Source organism: Bubalus bubalis, chromosome 14 (assembly GCF_019923935.1).
Source record: "Bubalus bubalis isolate 160015118507 breed Murrah chromosome 14, NDDB_SH_1, whole genome shotgun sequence".
Lineage (NCBI taxonomy): Eukaryota > Metazoa > Chordata > Mammalia > Artiodactyla > Bovidae > Bubalus > Bubalus bubalis.
In genome coordinates this window covers 5,436,309-5,459,525 of record NC_059170.1, presented here as the reverse complement: position 1 = coordinate 5,459,525, position 23,217 = coordinate 5,436,309, and the positions used below count along the sequence as shown (strand labels likewise).

At 52.3% G+C, this 23,217-nt stretch overlaps 1 protein-coding gene and 1 non-coding gene across 2 annotated transcripts; one reads left to right on the top strand and one right to left on the bottom strand.

Moving 5' to 3' along the window:
* Positions 1-8,613: 8,613 nt before the first annotated feature.
* On the bottom strand, positions 8,614-8,695 carry TRNAS-GCU. The gene has a single exon. It is a non-coding gene; the product is annotated as a tRNA-Ser (tRNA).
* Positions 8,696-12,623: 3,928 nt separating this feature from the next.
* Positions 12,624-18,699, top strand: SNAI1 (snail family transcriptional repressor 1). The gene is made up of 3 exons (XM_006048335.3): positions 12,624-12,811; positions 13,514-14,041; positions 17,690-18,699. Exons 1-3 carry the CDS (start codon positions 12,730-12,732, stop codon positions 17,872-17,874), a joined length of 795 nt encoding a protein of 264 aa, XP_006048397.1. The 5' UTR covers positions 12,624-12,729; the 3' UTR covers positions 17,875-18,699.
* Positions 18,700-23,217: the final 4,518 nt, after the last annotated feature.

The window sequence follows — 23,217 nt, the reverse complement described above, 5'->3', positions numbered from 1 at the left end:
AAGAGAATGTCCTTGTTCTTAGGAGACAGACGTTTAAGAGTTTAAAGGCCGTGATGGGACTTCCCTGGTGGTCCAGGGGTCAAGACTCCTTGCTCCCACTGCATGGAGCACGGGTTCAGTCCCTGGTCAGGGAACTAGGGTCCTGTGTGCCACGCGGAGCAGCCACCCCAAAATGATATAAGTAAAGGGTTACTCTCAGATGGCTCAGGAAAAAATAGTGTGCCCGTGTGTATAAATACATAAAATGATAAGGAGCAAATATGTACGATGTTAAAAATTATAATGCGTGCTCAGTTGCTTCAATTGTGTCTGATAGTTTGTGACCTGAGGGACTGTAGCCCGCCAGGCTCCTCTGTCCCTGGGACTCTCCAGGCAAGAATACTGGAGAGGATTGCCATGCCCTCCTCCAGGGGATCTTCCTGACCCAGGGATTGAACCTGCATCTCCAGCATCTCCTGCGTTGCAGGCAGATTCTTAACCACTGAGTCACCAGGGTCTCCTTAAACAAACAAACAACTATAATGCTTATTGTTTAGAAAATAGCAGAAGACAGGTAAAGCAGAAAAATATAAAAAATTGGAAACCACTTCTCATCCCACCCCATAGACAATCAGTGATCATTTAATAATGAAATACGTGTCCTTGGGTCATATTTTTAGTTGAAACTTAAAATAGGTGAATGCTTTACTTCTTGTCTATATAGATTATAACCTGCATTTTTTACTCCATGATTTATCTCTCAACATCTTTCCTGTCATTGTGGTGTTATTTTTAATGATTGCCTGACCCTCCTGGTGAGGATGGACCTTACTTTTATTTATCAATGAGTATTTAGGTTTCCAGTTTGACTCTGTTAACCTAAAACAATAACACAATCAGTTGTTGTTGTTTTTAACCAATCAAATGAGTTTATTCAGGAACAGCAAAGAATTTCAACTCGAGACATGCACAGGTGGCAAATTCAATGCAAGTCCAGTAAAATAAAGGAGAGGAAACTCTTACACAGGAGAAGGGGAAGTTGGGAGAGGCTGTTATAAACACAAAGGCCCTTGGAGGAAACTGGGAGTTTGAAGGACAGTGCCTTCTCATTGGCTGCATTGTGACAGTCTCTCAGTGGCCAAGCTGTTGACAAGGAGGAAATCTTTCTTGTTCCTGCTGGCAGTAGTAAAATAGTGTCCCTTCCTACCGCAGATGCAAGGGACATCTCCTGTTGGGGTCTGTATTGACTTCTAGTGGTGTATGCATGAGAGCTCCCCTTTCTGGCCTCCCAACTCCATTTTAGTGAGGTTTGGGCAACTGATGTGTAGAGCCAACTCATTGGAAAAAACCTTGATGCTGGGAAAGATTGATGGCAAAAGGAGAAGAGGGCGGCAGAGGAGGAGATGGTTAGATGGCATCACTGACTCAATGGACATAAACTTGAGCAAACCCCAGGAGATAGCGCAGGACAGAGAAGCCTGGTGTGCTGCAGTCCATGAAGTTGCAGAGACTAAATCGTTCAGATTTAGCAACTGAACAATAACCCTTTATTAATTTTCACAACTATGTTATGGGCCATGCTACAGTGAACAGCTTTCCAAATATATCTTTGCCCACCCATCTAAATACTTTATATACAGGACTTCCCTGGCTGTCCAGTGGTTAAGAATCTACCTGTTGATGCAGGGGGACACAGGTTGGATCCCTCGTCAGGGAACTCAGATCCCACATGCCGTGGAGCAGCTAAACCCTCACACCGAAACTAGAGTTCGAGGGCCACAATGAAAAGATCTTGTGTGCAATGAAGATTCTTTGAGCCGCAACTAAGACCCAATGCAGCCAAATTAATTTCTTTTTAATTCAAAGCTTTGCATGAAGCAGGGCACCAAAGCCAGTGCTCTGGGACAACCCTGAGGGATAGGGTGGGGAGGGAAGTTGGAGGTGGTTTCAGGTATGTACCAGTGACCAATTCATGTTGATGTATGGCAAAAATCATCACAATATTGTCAAGCAATCCTCCAATTAAAACAGATTAATTTTAAAATAAACAATGGTTTTAATTCCCTTATAAAAAAATTCAAAACTTCTAAGTATTTAATAGAGAGAGGTGCTGTGTCAAATGAAGAGAAGTTGAGAGAGGCAGAAATACAGAGAAAGACTGGGAGGAATTGAGACAGGCAGAGTCCAGGGAGACAGAAAGAAACATACACGAGGTGAGACAGAAAAATAGAAGAGTCAGAGACACCCAGAGAGAGAGGGAAAGAGAGATGGAGAGAGACAAGGAGAAAGCGCAAGGTCGGGGGATAGCCTGAGAGAGAGAAGGTGGCTGCTGTCGGGGAGACAGGGAGCAGGTCTAAGGCGTGGAAGCCCTGACATCCTGGCCACAGGAATCCAGGCAGAGAGTGACTAAGCGACTTTTAGGAACACACCCTGTAGATACAATTGTAGATGAGGTCAGTGTCCTTTGTGCAAGGATTTTCCTGGGACTATCCCGTTCCTGGTAAGCAGAAGAAGAGAAGTAACCTCATTGCCCATCACCAACAGGGGACTGGTCAGGGATGTACTGAGTGCTGTAGAGCCAGCCTCTAAGCAGGGCTGCCAGATTCAGCGAATAAAAGCCCGAGCCCTTTGTGTTTGACTCTGCAACCCCATGGACTCCAGCCCCCCAGGCTCCTCTGTCCATGTTTCCCAGGCAAGAATACTGGACTGGGTAGTCATTCCCTTCTCCAGGGGAGCTTCCCGACCCAGGGATTGAACCCAGCTGTTCTGCATCTCCTGTGTTGCAGGTGGATATTACCACTGAGCTATCGGGGAAGCCCTAAGATACTAGAGAGCCAGTTAATTTTGAATTTCAGATAAAGAAGTCTGTCCTGTGCAGTCTGATACTAAAAGTTTAGTTGTGGTTTATGTGAGATTCTTTTTTTTTTTTTTTTCCTCACACTTAGAACTTTTTATTTTGATTGGGATAAAGCTGATTAACAATTTATGATAGTTGTAGATGAACATGGAAGGGACTCAGCCATTCGTGTACATGTGTTTATCCTCCCCCAGACCCCGCTCCCATCCAGGCTGCCATTTAACATTGCACAGAGTTCCATCTGGTATACAGTGCTGCTAAGTCACTTCAGTCGTGTCCGACTCTGTGTGACCCCACAGACGGCAGACCACCAGCCTCCTCTGTCCATGGGATTCTCCAGGCAAGAACGCTGGAGTGGGTTGCCATTGCCTTCTCCAATGCATGAAAGTGAAAGTGAAGTCACTCAGTCGTGTCTGACTCTTCGCAACCCCATGGACTGCAGCCCACCAGGCTCCTCCATCCATGGGATTTTCCAGGCAAGAGTACTGGAGTGGGGTGCCATTGCCTTCTCCATGGTATACAGTATACAGTAGGTCCTTGTAATTTATCCATTTTAATGATAGCAGTGTGTGCATAACCATCCTAGACCCCCTAAATTCTGGTTTCAATGGATATCTGGATTTTGTTTGGCAACCCTATCTCTAGAATCAGTGAGAACAGCAAGGTGAAGTCAACACAGAGGGTGTGTGTGTGTCTGTGTACACGTGCCTTCGAGGAGGGCTTCTGAGACGGCTTGTTCAGGTTTTAGCTCCCAGTCTACGCGGTGGTTGTAGCTCTAAAGAAGGGATCTATTCAGGATTACACAATCACAGGTGGTAGGGCGAGGCAGGACCCTAGCTTTGTGCTCTGCAGAGATGTGTGTACATGTCTTTAAAGTGTTAACATATTAAATACAAACATTAAAAACAGACAACTGTTTTTTTTTTAAGTATTTATTTGCACTGGGTCTTAGCTGCAACACGCAGGATTGTCGATCTTCATGGCAGCACAAAAACTTAGTTGTGGTGTGAGGGATCCGGTTCCCTGACGAGGGGTGGAACCTGGGCATTGAGAGCGGAGAATCTCAGCTACTGGACCCCAGGGAAGTCCCCAGACCATAGTTTTGTAAACTCCCATTTGGACATTTCTAATTTTATAAAAAGACGGGCAATCTCAAGAACTGCAAGGGCCGCCTGTGGGGAAGTTATTTACAGAATGGGAATATCACAGGCAAAGCTGCTGAGGCCGGAGCCTGCCTGCTCTTGCCCACGGTGGCTGCAGCCTCCTGGGGGAGTGGGCCCAAGGGGCCTGCGGGTCCCAGCGAGGGGCTTCTGCCACCTGAACTCACATCCTGGAGCACTCAGCTGCCCCTGGGCTTTAGTCATGGTGGTCAGCAGTCTCTGCTGCCGGGAATGTCTTCTGACTTCCCTCTCTCACCTGCCCTTCCCTGTGACCTCAGCGTGGGGTCCCTCGGGGTCTCACTCCTCTGACTCACCTGGGTCCCTCAGGCTGGCAGATTCCTCCCTCACCTGTGGGCTCCGGGGGCGCAGGAGCTTGTTTGTGTCTGGCTGGTTTATAATAAAATCCTAACCCACTAAGCCAGGGACATTCCATTGCTTGCTTACTGTGACTTGAGCATGTTGGCATGTCACCTCTCTGAGCCTCAGTTTCTTTATCTGTAAAATGGGGTTGATAATCTTGACTATTTTACGGAAGAGGATGAGATGGTTAGATAGCCTCACAGACTCAGTGGACATGAATTCGAGCAAACTCCAGGAGATAGTGGAGGACAGAGGCGGGCTACAGTCTGTGGGGTCGCAAAGAATCAGACATGACTTAGTGACCTGAACAGCAACAACCTTGCCCAGCACTCGGGGCTTGCTGGGGCGTCCAGATGGGCCAGCGTGGCAGCAGTGGCCAAGGGTGGTGACAGGAGCATTTCCGAGGTGACGGATGAGCTGGGAGCGGCTCTAGGAAGAGCTGACAAAGGGCGTTCTGGGCAGAGGGAACAGCGAAGGCCAAGGCCCTGCTGTGGGACAGAACCTGCGTGAAGAAGGAGCAGGAAGGCCAGAGGCTGGAGCAGGTGAGCAGTGGGAGAGCAGGGAAGAGGAGCCCCAGGCTAGGTAGCATCTTGTGGCAGCCTCTGACCTAAGGACAGGGTTGTTCTCACTGTCCCCTCCTTGGCAGTATCTCCCACACTCCATAGTCCAGAGATGCACAAAGGTCTCCAGGTGGGCGCAGGCAGGGAGAAAGGCGGCCCTGGGGCTCTTCCTGGAAACAGGTTCAGCCTTCTGCCCAGAAGTGGAGATAACAGGATGCTATCAGCAGTCCGAGGGGCGAGGCTGCCAAGGCAAATTAGTGCTCCAGATACTCTGTGAGATAATGCGTTTCCGCCCCCGTGACAAATGCACGGAGATTAGCCGGGCAGGATGTGCACTGCACCTTCGCGAGATCCCAGGGACCTGTGTCGGGTCTGCAGCATCAGTGGACCTCCAGGTACGACGCTGGCCCAGCAGGTGTAGAGACATCTAGCTTCAGGGCCCCAGCCAGTCCCCACACAACCGCCTGCCACCCTCAAGGCTTTGGACTACTGCTTCTAACCAGGGAAATCACCTCTTTCTGGTTGTCCAGGAACATCCCAGAACTTCCGCAGTCCTGGGCAAGCGGGGCCAGCTGGTCACCCTACTTACTATCCTCATTCACTAGATGAAGAAACCAGGTCTCAGCGGCAGACAGTTAAATTTTGCCTGGGTTTTGTGGTTGGATTTTTTTCATGAAAAAGTATTTTATTTGAAATGGTGACATGCATCTGAAATAGACATTGAGTCTACAGCCATACCACCCTGAATCTGCCTGATCTTGTCTGAAATAAAACATTCATACCATTCAGAAATGGTTTGGAGGGATTGGTCCAGTGGTTAAGACTCCATGCTTCCTACACAGGGGTCGCAGGTTCAATCCCTGATCGGGGAACTAAGAGTCCCCATGTCTCATGGCATGGCCAAAAAAAAATAAAGATAAATAAAATAACAATAAGAATGATAAAATAATTTTTAAAAAACCACAATAGTTTGGAGAAAAAGAAGTCTCCTTCCCACCCTTGTCTGCTTTCCTCCTCAGAAGTAACCGGATTCTTGGGTCTAATTGTACAGCCTGGGCCTACATGTAGATATTATTTATTAACTTCTGCACAACAGGCAGCCTATGAGATATTCTGATCACCTGAATGTTTTGTTTTCACTTAAAAGGTTGTATCGGTTCATTCATTCATTCAGCTAATATTTATTGAGCACCTACTATAAACCAGGCTTAGGTCACAGCAGTGAACCAAACAGATACTTCCTGCCTCGGTAGAGCTTCCTTTCCTCAAACTGATAAAATGTTTGTCTGTAAAAGCTGTTCGTGGACCTCCCTGGCTGTCCAGTGGTTTCTTTTCTTTTTTTTTTTAAAGCTCTTTGTAGCGCAAGGGCCATAGAAAAATAAGCCACAGGTTGAATCTGTCCTGGGGGCTATTGTTTGCCAACCTCTGATCTGAAGGACAATCAGCAAAATAAATAAAATACATGCGGTGTCAGATATGCGTCGAGTACTGGGGGGGGCGGTGGGTAAGGAGTGTGAGACGGGGGGAGGGTAGAAGGGGCTGACACGGTGCCAGAGGAGGCGTCCCTGAGGTGAGGTGAGCCGGGTGGCCGTCTCCGGGGGAGATACTCCACAGAAAGGGAGCATCACGTGCCAAGTCGCTGAGGCTGGTGTGGTCCGCTGTGGCTGCAGCCTCGTCCCGGAAGTGAGCTCAGAGGAGCCACGAGGGGACCAGTTCCACAGAGCCTCATGGTATCGTGAGCATTTTGGCTTTTTCTATGAGAGAGATGGGAGCCTGGGAGGCTCTATATACTCTTCGACAGGATTTGAGATTTTGCCAGCTGCAAAGTATTCTGTTGATTGGACTGAGGTTTTTAACAGATCATCTGTGATGGACAACTTTTGCTACCCTATTAAAAATTAATGAGGTTAATACTTGCAAGTGATTTAAACATTTTTTAAGACACAGGAAAGGGCATGTAATAGACCATCTTCCCCAGCTCCTGCCTGGTTGCCCCTCGGATCCCCTCCTCAGAGACAATCCCGGAGACCAGTTTCCAGTCCTCCTGCCAATGGCTGTTTCTGTGTTTCTAAGAAATACTCACATATTTCTCCCTCTTTTATGCAAATGGCATCACATTGTACATGCTGTTCTGCACCTGGCTTTTTATCACTTCATGTCTTGATATGATTCCACTCCATTACATCTAGAGTTTTCTCCTTTCTGACAGATGGCTAATCTGTCTGCATTGTAATGTATTAACTGTTCCCCAAGAGTGTCAAATACCACTTGGGGATGCTAACGGGACACCTACGCTGTGAAGCTCCCGCACCGAACTTGGCACACAGCAGGCGCTCAGCAAATGGGAACAAAAAGGGCTTATCCATCTTGGAGCCCCCAACTCTGGGCCACGCTCAACAGACTTGGACCCAGAAACTTCCCCTGAAACCCTTATTCTGAGATGGTGACTTCTGATTCTCAGAGGGACTTCTGAGTCAGCCCAGGGCTGAATCACTGTGTCCCGGCAGGTGGGAGACACTCAAGAGGTTTTGTTTTTTTAAATCAAGGGTAAGGGTGGAGGTTGAGCCTTGATTCATTCATTGAACTTTTCGTGGACAATGTCTTCTTCCCGGCAGAGTTGAACTCTCTGATTGATCCACTCAGCAGTTAATGATCTAATCAACAGGGTCAGCTAGCCTAATATACAAAGAATTTTTATTGATCAGGAAGTTCATCAAATCAGTGACCAAACGACAGAGATGCAGTTCAGGACACTGAGAAAAGGAAAAGGACACAGGCTGAGAAAAATGCTCCACCCCAATCATGTAAATGCAAATTTTAACTAGGAGATCTCACTTTCCCTTATCAGATGGGGAAAGATTAAAAAAAAGAAAAGCTGACAACACCCTGCCTCCACCAGGTTATAAAAAGGGCCCCCAACTTCCTGCTGGTGGAAGTATAATTTAGTTTAACCTTGTTAGAGGACATTTGGACAAATGTATCAACAACTTTTTTTGCCATGTCAAATGACTTGCAGGATCTCAGTTTCCTGACCAGGAATTGAACCCAGACCCTCAGGGCAATGAGAGCAAAGAGTCCTAACCACTGCCAAGGAATTCCCTCTATTTTTTAATAAGATATCTTTGCACTTCAGGTCAAAGATGTGTGTACAAGACATTCACTGAAATTGCTCCCTTGTTTGTAGTAGCAAAAAATTATATTCTAATCTAAATGCCTATCACAAGTCCCCTTGTAAGATAAATTGTGTGATTATGGTATAATCCATACAATCAAAGAGTCTGCAGCCCTGCAAGGGGTTACAGGAGCTACGTGTAAAGATATGGAACAACTTTCAAGACACGCAGTGTAGTTACTTAAGAGGTAAAAGCAACTAAGCTAAAGTATAGGCTCCCATTGGTGTTATATAAAAAGGAGTGTACATATTAACATCCACAAATATATATATCTCCTTGTCTCTATACAGACTCTCTCTGGAAGGTCATACAAGACGCTGGTAAAAATAATTGCCTTTGCTGAGGGTAACAGATTCTCCAGGCAAGAATACTAGAGTGGGTTGCCAGGCCCTCCTCCAGGGGATTTTCCTGATGGAATCCGTGTCTCCTGCATTGGCAGAAGAGGATTTTTTTTTTTTCCTGTTAAAAACCACAAGCACCACTTGGGAAGCCACAGCTGAAGTCAGGGCGTGGAAACTACAGGCCGACGAGGATGGGATTCGAACCCACGCGTGCAAAGCACAATGGATTAGCAGTCCATCGCCTTAACCACTCGGCCACCTCGTCCTGGCGCTGGGAGATGTCCCCAAACTACTCTTCAAGGCAGCTGGACCAGTTTTCATCCCCACCCACGGCGTGCGCGTCCAGCCCCACATGACAGCCAGCAGAGGGCGCCGCAGGGCCGCGGCGCGAGGGCGCGGGGTAGGTGGGGAGAGCGGGCAGAGCCGGTCCATTTCCGGGAGGACCTGACGCCGCGGCATCCAAAGTGTCGGCCGGGACCGCACCCCCGGGAGCTGACCTGCAGCCCCTGGGCCTCGCCTCGCCCAAAGCCCCCCTCCCACGTCGCCGTCTCTGGGAGGGAGGGGTGTGTGGGCGAACCGGCAGGATAAAGCGCCCGGATAGTTCAATCGGAAGGGAAGGGACTGCCCAGATGGAGAAAGGCCCCGCCACCAGCACGTTACACCTCCTCCAGGACGCGGGTGTCCGCCCGCAGCTAAAGGGAGAGCAGGAGGCCCAGGCAATGGCATTCGAGGACCAGCCACCTCCGGCCACTACCCATCCGGCATCGCAGGGAGACAGGACGCTCTCCTTGTACAGATGAGGAAACTGAGGCTCAGAGAGGCTGAGCGACTTGCACAGGGTGACTAGGAGAGGTCCAGCCAGTAATCATTCACCAAACACTTGTTTGAGACCCTACTAAGTGCTTTGAAGAAAATCGAATGGGGTAAATGGAATTAAAGGGCTTCGCAGGTGACTCTGTGGTCAAGAATCCACCTGCCAGTGCAGGAGACATAGGTTCCATCCTTGGGTGGGGAAGATCCCCTGGAGGAGGAAATGGCAACCCACTCTACCTGGGAAATCCCATGGACAGAGAAGCCTGGCCGACTACTCCATGGGGTTGCAGAGAATCCAACATGACGGAGCATGCAGGCAATGGAAGAAAAAAGATACGTTGTAAGGCAGGATCCTACCTTGGCTAGGATCATCAGAGATGCTTCCCTTCAGGTGACTTAAAATATGTGTTAAATATATCATTCTTAGCAAGAGTGTCTAAATGGCCTATTGTACAGTTTCAAGACTAATAATAACATCTTTCTGTGCTTAAAATAGAACATTATCTGGGATGGATTTGGAGATTGGGGTTGACATTCATATGTATAAAATATCTATGTATAAAATAGATAGCCAGTAATGAGAACCAGGGAACTCTATTCAGTGCTCTGTGGTGACCTCAGTGGGAAGGAAATCCAAGGAAGAGGGATATCTGTATGTTTCTGGTTGATTTACTTTGCTGTTACATGGTAAAGCAACTCCAATTAAAAAATGTTTTAACCTCCTCAAAAAAAAAAAAATCCCAAAACATCAAAACCTCTCTAGAAGCACCTTGGCCCCCAACTAACCACCCTCCAGAATTTTGCAGTAAATATTTCCTTGCTTTTCTTTATAGTTTTACCACCTCCTTATACATTCCTAGACAATAAAGGGTTTCCTTTACCTGCTTTTGAACCTGTGTAAATCCAACTAACTGTATTTGAGTTGGTTCTTTTTGCTTAACACCATGTTTTTTAGATTTATCCCTGTTGTTGCATGGAGTTTTAGTTTGTTTTTCTCACTGTATAGTATCCCATTATATGATTGTAATTTATTAATTACAGTTTATTAATCCTTTCTACTGTTGATAAACATTTGGGTTGTTTCCAGTTTTTTTTGTTTTTGTTTTTTCCATATTATGAACGAGGGTGCAAGAAATATTCTCATTTCTTCTGGGATTAAAGCTGGGCAGCAGTTCTCAACCTTGGCTGCTCACTAGAATCACCTGAGGAGTTTTCAAAAATGCTACTACCAGAGGGTCCCACCCAGAGTGATTGAATCAGAACGGCTGCAAGGGTGGGGCCCAGGCTTTGGTGTTCCCTGGGGGGATCTGCCGCCAGGGCTAAGAACCTCTGGGATGCAGCAGGCCTGAGAGTAGAATGCTAGGAGAGTCACCTGTTGTTCGCTGATGCTAAACTTTTCCAAAGTGGCTCATACCCATGACACTCTCGCCCGCATGGAACCAAAGTCCTCCTGCCCTCACATCCTCAACACTTGCTATGACCAAATTTTAACTTTTTATCTTTCTGATGGGCGTGAAATAGTATCTCATTGTGGTTTTAATTTGCATTTCTCTCCTTACTAATGAGGCTGAACAGTTGCGAAGTTCCTGCTGAAACAAAGACAGAAAGAGACTCTCTGGTAAAGATCCTGCGGAAGAGAGATTTTGGGGGGTCAGGGAAGATGAACGGCAGGTGCCAAGGGCTGGGATATGGAGGAACAGAAAGAAGGCGGTGGATAGTTGTGCAGGGGGAGGGGCAGAGCGGCTCAAGATAAGTGCAGCAGAGGTCAGGTCAGCAGGTGGAGGGCGGTGGTGAAGAATTCGACTTCTGCTCTGAGTGAGATAGGGACACAGGAGGTTTGGAGCAAAGGGACACGGCGTTACTCCTCCCTCTGGATGTAGGTGGAAAATCACGATGGGAAGTGAACAGACAGGAGGCCATATTCTTTGTAGTGACTGTGCGTGGCCTGTCTCCCCCGCCTCCCCCCACCCTCCCCAGCTAGAACAGGGAAAGGATGATTGTTTTGTTCACAGCACCTAAGGATCCAGACAATTGTCCCTGCTCTCATGCTAGGTGGTGAGTGGAGGGTCTTAACAGGTTTTCACAGGTGGAAACGAGTTGGAGAGACCTGCGGATTTAGGCCTGTGCCCAATCCCCAGTCCAGGACAGGCATGGCCCTCACAGTTGGTGGGCTCAGAGGAGAGCTGGGGGTGAAGTCTGTCCCTCCCCTGGGCCCAGCCCAAAGCTGAATCAGTCAGTGACCCCCGGTGGAGCCTAGCCTCAGGTCCTTTAGACACAGTATCGATGACCCCAGATGAGTGAGGCAACTACCTGAGCTCCGCCCTTCCCCACTTCTTTCTCCCACCTGCCCAGAGTAATCTTTCTCAACCAAACTCCAAACAGGTCCCTCCTCAGCTCTCCAGTGCCCCTGGGGCAAAGTCCAGACTCCTCCAGGCCCTGACCCCGCCACCCTGCCCACCCCACCCCCATCCTGAGAGAGGCTCTCAATGGCTCAGATGGTTACTGCCTCTAACCTCAGGCCTTTCTCCTCGGCATTTTCACTTCCTCTGGGAAGTTGCCCCGACCCTTGGTCAAGTGACCCGCCTCTTGACTGTCACAGTGCCCTGTGGTCCCCACCCCCCCACCCATCGAAATACACTTCCCTTTGCATTGAAATTGCCTGTTGACTTCGCCTGTCTCCTCCACTTGACTGGGCGAGCGACCCTTCAGCAGAGACCCCGAGTGTTTTGTTCAGAGTTGTATCCCCCCCCAGCACTGGGAGGGGTGCCTGGTTCGTTAGTGGGCACACAGTCAGTATGTGCGTTTTTCTAGCTGATGCCCGTTTGCTTTGCAAAAAAATAAAAATAAAAAGGCCGTGGCATTGCCCACTGTCAGCAGCCACGTGGAGGGATCTATTGCTTCTCTCCGCCCCCGAACTGTGTGCTGCCCCTGGTCAATCCCACGCTCTCTGCGAGGCACCCTACGGGCGAAGGCACCCACCGCCCCGTTCCGACACCCGAGGCGGTGGCGGTCTCCGAAAGTCAGGTGCCCAGACCCGCGGCGCGCGGCGCCAGAGGGCGCCAGAGGCGGGAGAGCGTGCCGCGCCGAGCCGGCCTGGGCGCCCGAGTCCCGAAGAGGGGTCCCGCCTCGTCCAGGGGTTCCCAGCGCCCCGCCCCCGGCAGCCCGCCGCCGGGCGCCCATGCACGCGCCCGAGGCCCGGCGTCCGCGCGGCCCCGCCCAGCTCCCAGCGCCACGCGGCGCGAGCCCCGCCAGCCCCCGGCGCACCTGCTCGGGGCGGGGCCTCTGGCGAAGGCGCGTCTCGATTGGCGCGGAGGTGACAAAGGGGCGTGACCGGGACGGGCCACGCCTACCCGCGACTGGCGTACTTAAGGGAGTCGGCGGCCGGTCTCCACTCACAGCGCAGCTGCACGGCGTCGCGGGTGGAGGGTTTTGCGGTCCCGGCGCGACCCGGCGCGACGCCCCCCACCCCCAGCTGCTTCGGCCACCATGCCGCGCTCTTTCCTCGTCAGGAAGTCTGCGGGCTCCCGCCGGAGACCCAATTACAGTGAACTGCACGACTCTTCTCCAGGTGAGGGGACCGGGTGACCCCTGGGGAGTTTGGGGGAGGCAGGCGAAGGCTGCATGAGGAGAGCACTTGGAGGAGCAGGGGGCTTGGGGACGAAGTCGAGGGGCCAGAGTCGAGTCAAAGAATACAGCCTGGGTGCGAATAAGCTCGGGTCAGGTGGGTCCGGGAGATGTGGAGAGGGTTTTTGGAGGGCGGTGGTCTTGGGCTGAGGAAACTGAAACCAGCCGCAGAGAAGAGGGGCGCCCCTCCCAAAAGTGAGAAGAGGAGGCTTCTATCTGGACAGACGCCGGGCCGAGGGCTCCAAAAGAGTCCAGAGGATTTGGGGGAGGGTGTGGGAGAAGAAATGTGTATGGAAGGGGGCCTGGGACAGGGGTGTGGTGCCTTGGCAGCTGAGATGAGGGGCCAGGATGTTGGGGGCTGGCCTCAAGCTGGGTGCTTGGGAGCTTGGAGACCTGGAAATGACCCCCTTGAGTCGGAGCTAGGGAAGGGGGATTCTTCCGGAAGAGCTGGAGGTTGAAGTGGGAGAACCAGGTGACCTGGGTGAAGAGGGGCTCAGACTGCCTGCCGGCCCTAGTAGTGAATCTGGTATTCATCTGATAAGCCCTGAGTGCTAGCCCCGTTCAGCCCCTGGCCCACATCAGGCTGATGTCTGCTGGCTGACTGAGCTCACGCCTGACCTTGCCTTCTTCTCTGTCCCCTGCTCAGAGCTCACTTTCCAGCAGCCCTACGACCAGGCCCACCTGCTGGCAGCCATCCCGCCGCCCGAGGTCCTCAATCCCACCGCCTCCTTGCCGACACTCATCTGGGACTCTCTCTTGGCGCCCCAAGCCCAGCCCATCAGCTGGGCTTCTCTCCTGCCCCAGGAGATCCCCAAGGCTGGCGAGCTGACCTCTCTGTCCGACGAGGACAGCGGGAAAGGCTCCCAGCCCCCCAGCCCACCCTCGCCGGCCCCTTCGTCCTTCTCGTCCACTTCAGCCTCCTCCTTGGAGGCTGAGGGCTATGCTGCCTTCCCAGGCTTGGGCCAGTTGCCCAAGCAGCTGACCGGGCTCTCCGTGGCCAAGGACCCCCAGTCTCGCAAGGCCTTCAACTGCAAATACTGCAACAAGGAGTATATCAGCCTGGGTGCCCTCAAGATGCACATCCGGAGCCACACGCTGCCCTGTGTCTGTAGCACCTGCGGGAAGGCCTTCTCCAGGCCCTGGCTGCTGCAGGGCCACGTCCGGACCCACACTGGTGAGTCCCTCCCCCTGGCCCCCATTCTCCCTGCCTTCCCTGCCAGCGCTTGTAAGATGGGCTTTGCTGTTACTTTCAGATTGTGGGAACCGAGGCCCCCGCCATCTCCTGACGCCTAGCTTGAGTTCGGGGGGGGCCTGGCTCTGAAGTTTGGCAGAAATATGCCATCCTTCATCAGCTAAGCACTCGGGCTGAGTAGATAACTTTTACATGTCCCTCAGCAGGCTCAGTTCCTCTCAGCCAAATGGGTTGGAGCTGGATATGGGAAAGGTATAAACAACACCTTGCTGTTGGGGCCAGGTGTGAAGGGGCCCACCCTGCTCCACCCTCCCCTAGCCCACCCCCACCCCCACCCTGGCCAGACAGGATGTTGTCAGCCTGCCCACCTGCCTCCGCTCTGAATCCTGCTTTGGGATCCTCCCCAGACTTGGGGCTGGCGTTTCACCTCCCTTAGCCTCTGTATCCTCATCTGTGAAATGAGCATAAAAACACCTTGTGAGGTTTTAGTGACAGTTAAACGAGACACCTGGGACAGAAAGTACCTGGGAAAATGCTTGAGACACGACCCGCAGGCACAAAAATCATCGTTGGTATTTGTTCTGCTCCCAAGCCGTGTGTCTTTGAGTACGGGATTTAACTCTCTCAGCCTCTCTGATTATAACTTAATCATACAGAGTGAGTTACGGCAGTATTGTAGAGGAGGCAGTCTAGGTTCAGTGGCTGCCTCATCACTTGATAATGACTTGTTATAGTATCATGATGGTTCTCAGACCTGCTTTCCCCACCCCCACTCACTGCTGAACAGATAAACTTAATCCCATCATGCAGGCCCAGAAACTCCTTTGCCGGCAGAAAACAATTAGGTCTTGGCATTTCAAAGACTGTAATGCTAAATGTGTAGAAACTTGTGAGATAGAACCTGTCCTAGCCTTTAGCTTTCCAGAAGTGCAGAAAAGGTATCCACTCCACCTTTTCAGAGCGTGAATGGGGGAGGCCTCTCTGCTTGGGGCTGCTCTTCAGAGGGAGGGTTCAAGGGTCATGACTGTTGGTTTTGGGGGTCAGGCTGGCCAGGTTGGAGACTCAGTTCTGGCATTTCCTGGCCCAGGGGCTGACCTGTGAGCTGTGAGGGTCAGTGAGGCGGTGTGTGAAGCCTGGCATTTTGCAGGCACTATTGATGCCATTCCTCCTGGTTGGGAGGTGGGGGCGGAGGCAGGCAACCTCTAGAGCTTGCAGCCCGTGTCTGCAGTTTCGTCCTTGGTGCACAAAAGCCCTGATTTTAACATGTAAAGGCCCAACTGCCTGGCCTGTGTCCTCGGTGGCTGCCCAGCGACGGGGTCTCTATTTGGGGGCAGTGGAAGCCCTGCGATGCTCCCCTCAGCCTCCCAGCTCCTCTCCCTTCCCGTTCAGACATTATTTTCATGTAAAGGCATGGCCCAGACACACAAAGCCTGTTGAAATGCACCAGCGCCATCCTCCTCGCCTCCCATTGTGCGTCTTAATGGTGCGCCCGGGGGGCGGGGGCTGGGGGCTGGAGCAGGTGTGCGGGGCAGTGGTGCCCAGCACCTGTTCCGGCCGCAGCTGCCGGCCCGCAGCGTGTCAGGCCCCTTTAATCCAGGGAGTATCGCATGTACACTGCCCCCCTCGGCGGCCTTTGTCCCCGCCGGCCTGGTGCCCATTTCACACTCCAGGAGCACCAGAGAGATGTGGCTGGGCCAGGGTGGGGGGGTGGAGGCCTGCGGGGCCTCCCGCTTCTGCACACAGACCTCCACCCATCCCATCCAGCCGGCCCCTTTGTCCAGGTTCGTGTCTAATCACACGTAACATAAAGATAACGTTTGATGAGCGCCGGAGGCGGGAAGGCACGCGCTCCGGGCCTCTCTCATCACCTGTGTCGCGGCAGTCAGTCCAGCAGCCACCCTGAGCGGCCATCCTGACCCCGTCTCAGCGGTGAGCAAACGGAGGCGCAGAGAAGGCCGCCACTTGCCCAAGTCCCAGCTTTATAGGCCGGAGTCAGGGCTCCTGCGCCTCGCCTGAGGCAGGCAAGAAGCAGGGAACCCAGGCACCTCATCCGCTTTTCCAGGTCTGCAGAGCCCAGGCCCTGAGTTTTCAGAGCAGGGTGTGAATGAGGAAGAACTTGTAGGACTCAGTCATCAGACCCTTCGGGCCTCCTATGCAGAGGCGCTCTAGTCATGGCAAAGCAGGTTACACAGGCGTCCCTTCCCCAGTCCTCTGGCCCTGGCCCCGCTCTGCTGGTGGCCCAGTTCCTGGTGTCCCTGCCCTGTGATCCGGCTCCCCTGTGGGCTGCAGGCACCTGGCTTCTGGACCCCACCCACCCATCACCGTGCAGTGCCCCCAGGCACCCACGAGAGCTGCTGGCATTCATTTATTTCCAGCACCGGGATTTAACTAGGGGGCCTTGGCCTAGGGACACAGGGGAATGGGAGGAGAGGAGAATGTGTTTCTGGGAAAAGAATATTCAGTATTATAGAACAGTGCCTGGGTGGAGTTAGAGGCTTGATTAGTATTTATTTAATGAGTTACTCTTCTGGCTTTATTTGGGAAACGCAGCCCCAAGGAAAAGCGAAACAGCATTGCTGTAAGGTTTCTGGAATGTGAATTATAGTCTCTTGATTGGGGCAGGAATTATGAAAAACTGGTGAATGGTGTCGTCTGGTGGTGACTGAGGAGTCAGGCTCTTCTGAGACCTTTTTTTTTTTTATTATTGAAAAAGATTTGCTGTCCAAGCACTTAAAGCTCCTACTGTGTATCCAGCCCTGAGTGCAGGCTCTTCCCAATACAGCCTGGGCAGCCAGGTGGCAAGAGGGCCTCAGGTGGGATTCTTTTTTAAAAAGTCACAAGGTGAAAAGATTTCTGTAGCCTCTTGGGGGTTCTAGGCCTTGGGTTGGAAGCGTGGAATGGATTCAGGGTGGGGAGGTTCCTGCCTTCGTGAGGCTCTCTGATGGGGGTACAGACAGACTTGACACTTTCTTGAGTGTGATCCCAGTGATGGGGAAGCAGTGAAAAGGAGTGACCGGGGGAGGGGAGAGGGGGGGGTTTAGGCTGACTTTAGGAAGGCAGTACAGGGGTGATAATAAGAAACACCCATTTCAGCCTCCTTAACTAAGAGGCAGTCTCTGTAGTGGTTAAAACCAAGGGCGCTGGAGTCGGGCTGCTTGGTTCTTGCTGAAACCCTGCGTATTCCCTGTGCCTCAGTTTCTGCGTCCCTAAACTCAGGACGAAGGTGGGGTTCAATGAGATAGTGGGAAGTGCTTCCACCGTCCCTGGCACAAAGCGGTTGGCAAACACGGCCGTCACTGCCGCGTCATTGTTGAGCACGTCTGCCGGCAAGGCAGGAAAAGTATTTGATTCAGCCTTCTCTCAATTACCAACCCCTGTGTGTGGGGGCTGAACAGCTCCATTTTACAGATGAGCAAACGGAGGCTCAGAGAAGCCCGCTGACTTGCTCAGGGCCACACGGTGGGAAGCGGCAGCGCTCCCTGCCGAATCCAGGCCTCTGGATCACGGGAGCCCTTCAAGGTTGGGGTGAGCTGGGTGGCAGAGGCTGGGGTGGCTGGGGATGTCAGCAGACATCAGCTGTTCTCCCGAGTGACTGCGTCTCCACCAACCCCTCCTGTCGTCTCTCCCCAGGCGAGAAGCCCTTCTCCTGCCCCCACTGCAGCCGTGCCTTTGCCGACCGCTCCAACCTTCGGGCCCACCTCCAGACCCACTCGGATGTCAAGAAGTACCAGTGCAAGACATGCTCCAGAACCTTCTCCCGAATGTCCCTGCTCCACAAGCACCAAGAGTCGGGCTGCTCCGGGGGGCCGCGCTGACTCTCGAGGCTCCTTCCGCCTCTCTGGGCCTTCCCTGCAGCCCAGAGGGGCCTCCCCCCGCTCCAGAAGGGAGGACCCTGCCTCCTAGTCACTGCCACAGAATCCCCTCGTGAGCTTCACCATCGGGCTGGACCCTGGGGACTGTTTCCTGGTCTTCTGGATGCCTTGCCAGGCTCAGAGGGGCGGGGGCGCTTCCTGTTGGGGGGGGTGGCTTGCCGCAGGGACTCTTCCTGGCAGCCGCTGCTCCCAACGTCCGTGGAGCTGGCCTTTCTGCTCGGCTCTGTGACTCCAGAGCTGTTTGGGTGCAGCTGCTCGGAGCTCGGGGACAAGAGCCGGCAGACTGAGGAGAAGTTCCCGCCCCGCTCAGGGGGCCCCAGCCTGCCCCCCAGGGACCCCCAGGCTGCCCCTCCAGGAGGAGTGCCTCACTATGCAAGCGGCCACCCCCAGGTGCCCCGCAGTGGTGCCCCCTGACGCGAGGACCGCGTCTGGACCCCAGGATGCCCCCGGGCCTGGGCAGCTATTTCAGCCTCCTGTGTGTCATGGTGGCACCTGTTTCACAGGCAATTTAACAATGTCTCCAAAGGGACTGTGAATAATTGCCTTCCCTTGTCGGGGGCCCGAGTGGGGCGCTCTGGCCCCACCACTGTGTCTCCCAGAACTATTTTCGGGGCCCAACAGGTGGGCCTGGGAGGAAGATGTTTACAATTTTTTAAAGGTACACTGGTATTTATATCGCAAGCGACATTTTGTACTAAGGAAACGTTTTGTATAGTTATATGTACGGTTTATTGATATTCAATAAAGTGGTTAATTTATATATAAAAAGTCTACCTGGTTTTATAAATTATATATAATTTATATATAAAAAGTCTACCTGGTTTTACCGCCGCAGGAGTGTTTTCAAGGGCCTTCGGGGAGGAAGGATGGGGCAGGGATGCAGGGAGCTCGAGTGCTCCGGACGCCCACAGTCTTGGCTTTGGTCCTCTGGGTTTGCCGGGGGACCTTGTTTGTGCAGGTGGGTTTTCCTCGGAGCGTGGACGTCCTGTCCGATGCGGAGGTCGGGAAACACCTGCGGGCCGGTGGGCGGTAGGGCTGTGCACGCAGGGTCCTTATCCTCTCTGTGGCCCTCTTGTTCTCAAGCCGACCAGGCTCACGGGGAAGGAAGCTGGCTCCCAGGTCTTATCAAGCAGGCCTGCTGTGGGGCCTTCCCCAGCCCGGCAGGTCTTCTGGAGAGGGCGCGGCTGCTGCTCCAGATGAGAGTGGAATGCGGTGAGCCAGGAGGGACAGAGGATGTCCTTCCTGTTTCCAAGGGCTCCGGGCCCGCTCTGGCCTCCCTGGCAGGCCCACACCTCCGTCTGGCTGCTGGGTACCAAATGGCCTTTGATGCGAGGAAATTGGCTGGCTGGAGCCGGGAGGGTGAGAAGCCGGGCCAAAGGGTAGGGGTCATTCTACTTCCTGCTCGAGGACAGAACGGGAAGGCGGTCAGCGCTGCGTCCCGGGACTGAGATAATTCACTCCCCACTGGCTCGCACGGTGACCTCACCTCTGGGGCCCTCCTGGGGCCGGGAGAAAATGAGTGTCCTTTTTGAGCACAAAAGGTACTGAAGGTGCCAGTTTCCTGCAGGGAGCTGAGCGGGGCGGGCGTTGCAGGCGCCCCGGAGCCCCAGAGCCAGGCCGGGGGTGGGGGAGCTTCGTGTTCCAAAGGAGAGATGATTCTTTCTTCTAAACAGGAAATGGTGACCCGCAGGCCGGGAGCAGCCCTTAATGACTTGCAGCTTTCCTCCCAAAAGAAAAAAAAAAAAAGTTCTCTAACAATCGCCAAATTGTAGCTGGCCTCCCTGAAGGGAAGTCAGGGAGTTGGGGGTGGGTGAGGGGTGGGCATCAATGTGCTGAGGGCCTACTGTGTCCCAGGTCCCTGGGGGTCGTCCACCTACCCACAGTAGGTGCTGACGTGGGGGATGAAGAACCGTTCTCACACACTCCCCGAGGCGTGGGCCTCATGGGAACCCCCAGCCTGCATTCAACCAGGGTGCACCAGACTCCCCTTATCCCGGGAGTCAAGAACCAGGCTCACGCACCCTTGGCTCGCAGGCCCTGGAGCAAAGCTCTCCGCCTCTCAGACCCCTGGACACTCACTCTAGTTTCTGCCTCTGAAATAGGGTGATGATAGTGCTTTCCTCCCCCGAGAGAAAAGGATGTCCATGCAGTCGGTTTGGGTGAGACCCGCGTGTTCGAGGCCCCGGGGTTACAGCCCTGAACAGATGGACAGTCCTTGGGCTCAGGGAACTCATGTTTTAGCGGGGGAGACAGAAAACAAACAAGTGACTAAATAAACAAGCTGCTTTCCTACAGTGACCTGCCAAGATGGAATTAAAGAGAGCATGTGCTTCAGAGCGATGGGGTGGGGCGCCCTCTGATAAGGCCCAGAGAGCCAGAGCCCAGAGCCCGTTCCAGTGGAGACCTGGAGGAGGCAGCAAGTGCAGAGGCTCCGAGGCTGGAATGAGCTTGTCCCCCTGCTGAGAGGGGCTGGGGGGGACCCGGTGGGGTTGATGAGAGGGTCCATGTCCTGCAGCGCTTGTGTGGGTGGCAAGGAGGAATCAGACTCCAGTTGAGCCCCAGGGCAGGCACAGAGGCTTTTAAGCGGAGGAGTCCTGAGGCCTGCTTTTCTTTTACACCGATTCCTCCCATCCTGGTGGAGAATGGAGTTAGCCAAGTCAGAAGAGGAAAGAAACAAGAGCTGGGAGCCAGGGAAAGGCCCAAGGCAAGAGGGATGACACTGAGCCGGCCCAGAGGGGTGGAGGCCTCGGGGAAGGTTGGGTTCAAGAATATGTGACGGCTGGGCCTCCAGGCCTGTGCCAGGCATACCTGAGTGCTGGTGGGTGCGAGTTCCTAGGGGTTTTTTTTAAAGATGTTGGACCGGGTGGCCGGAGTGGGGATCAAACAGTTGACGGTTCTTCTGTCCTGATGTGGACCCGCCCCCACTCAACCACATTTAGCTGAGGGAAAAAAATTACATGCAGACCATGCTCCTTTTTGTGGGAAGAAGGGTGGAACTGAGCATGGTCTGCATTCTTGTTTGTATTTGCCTACAGAAGCTCGGGGAGGATTTATAATAAAGCAATCAAAGCCTGGGTCTCTAGGGGGCTATAGGGGTGAAATGGGGCGGATAGAGACTATTAGGAGAGAGAAGGGAGACAGGTGTTTCAGATTTCTTTAAAACTTTTTATTTTGAAATAATTTCAACCTGACAGAAAAGTTGCAAGGAAAGTACAATAAACTGGAATCTTTCCATGCGATTCTTCAGAAAAACGTCTTATCAAGTTTGCATTTTCTCTGTCTGTCTACACAGGTACACATTCCCACTTTTTTTTTTAACCATTTGAGAGGAAGCAGTAGAAACGATGCCCTCTTGCCACTAACTATGTAAGTGGATATTTCTTAAGGACAGGAACATTCTTTCCTATGACCACAGTTTAATGATCAAAATTGGGAAACTCAGCATTGGTGCAACGCTATTATTCAATCCACGGCCACAATCAAGCTTCCCCAACTGTCCTGGTGATGTTCTCGTAGCGCTTTGGTGGGTGGGGGTGGGGAGCGATCCAGACCACCCGTTAAGTTTCCTTGTCTTGTCTCTTCAGTCTCTTTTATTCTGGAACAACTCCTTCCTTGGTCTTTTGTGACTGACATTTTTGAAGAGTTCAGGCCAGGTCTTTTCATGGAATGTCCCCCAGTTTGGACTTTCCTGATGCTTCCCCGTGGTTAAAATCTGGGCTGTGCGCTTCGGGCAGAACCACAGCAGTCCGGCCGTGCCCTTCCCAGGGCAAGTTATCACGCGGCACGTGACGTCAGCCTGTCCCATTCCTGGTGACGTCACTTTTGACCACTGGGTTAAGGTGGATAAAGTTCCTCTTTCTCCCTTTTTGTATTTAATTTGTATCTTGCGGGGAGACATTCCAGGACCATGTGAATATCCTGTTACTCTCCTCAAGCTTCCTCCCAAGAGGTTTAGCCCTTGCTGGTGATTTCTACCTAAATCAATTATTAGTATGGTGGTTGCCAAATGGCGATTTTTCTAGCTCCATCATTCCTTCTATTTTTACTGGTTGGCTTTCTACTGTAGGGAAGAACTGCCCTCCTCTGGGCAGCAGCTCAGAGCTGTGGGTTGGGAGAGCTTGGGTGGGGAACAGAAGGGGCTGGCCAGGCCCTTAGATCCTCCCCTGGGTTTTTCTTTAAAACGAGTCCAGGAAATAAACTGGCTGTAAAGCCGAACTCCGTACGAGTGTCCAGGCAGGCAGGTCTGGGGCCAGGGCCACCTCTGGGCACATCTGGGCCCCATTAGTGATCCAGTGGCTTTCTCATGGATGTCCCTTGAGCTGGGATGGGGGCGTGCTCCGGCGAAAGAGATCTGGGTCCTTGCCCTTTTTTGATTTCAAATGGTCAATTGCACAAATGTTATGGGGATTTATTCTTTCATTTAAAAAAAAAAATGAAAAGAGTAGATATGAGGCTCAAGGGATGTGTGATCCACACACCCCACTCTGATGCCCTTACTCTCTCCATCATGACTCTGTGAAGTGCCTAGTTGACATCTTTCTAGGTTAAACAAATAAACACATATATTCACATGCACATATGGCTCCAATCTCACTCACAGGAAAAGCCAAAGCTCTCGCTTCGGCCCACAAGGGGGGACTGCACCATCCAGACCCTCCCCTCCCCCACACCCCCTCCTTCTAGCCATGAGGGACCCTTGGCCACCCCAGGGCCTTTGCACTTGCTATTCCTCTGTCAGGAAGACTCAGCCCCCAGAGAAGCCGCACAGCTGGTCTCCCTGCCCCACCGCTCCTCCTCGCATTCCAGCCCCCGCCCTGTGTGTCATCGCACTAACCCAAATATTTCACTCGTCACAGTTCTGAGTGTCTCCCCCACCAGAATACCAGCTCCGTGCAAGTGGAAGCGGTGTCTGCTTTGTTCACTGTCCAGTCTCTCTCACAGGAGGAGCACACCCATTGAGACCTTGCTGAGCGAGTGATGAACACGTGTGTGTCCCTCGGAAATACATCATTGCCATCATCCTTATGGGCACTTCTATGACTCTGTGCTGAGTACCTTGCATAGACTGACTCCTAAACCTTCACAACAGACTCGAGAAAAAGGAAACCAAGACCCAGAGAGGTGAAGTAACTTGTCCAGGGTCACAAAGCAAGCAGATGGCAGAGCTCGGATTGACGTCCTGATTTTTTTTCTTTTTAAGAACATTTTTAAAATAATTTTCTTTTTAAAACAATTTTTTTTTAGTATCGATTTTTATGTGTTTGTTCATTCTGCTGTGCTGGGTCT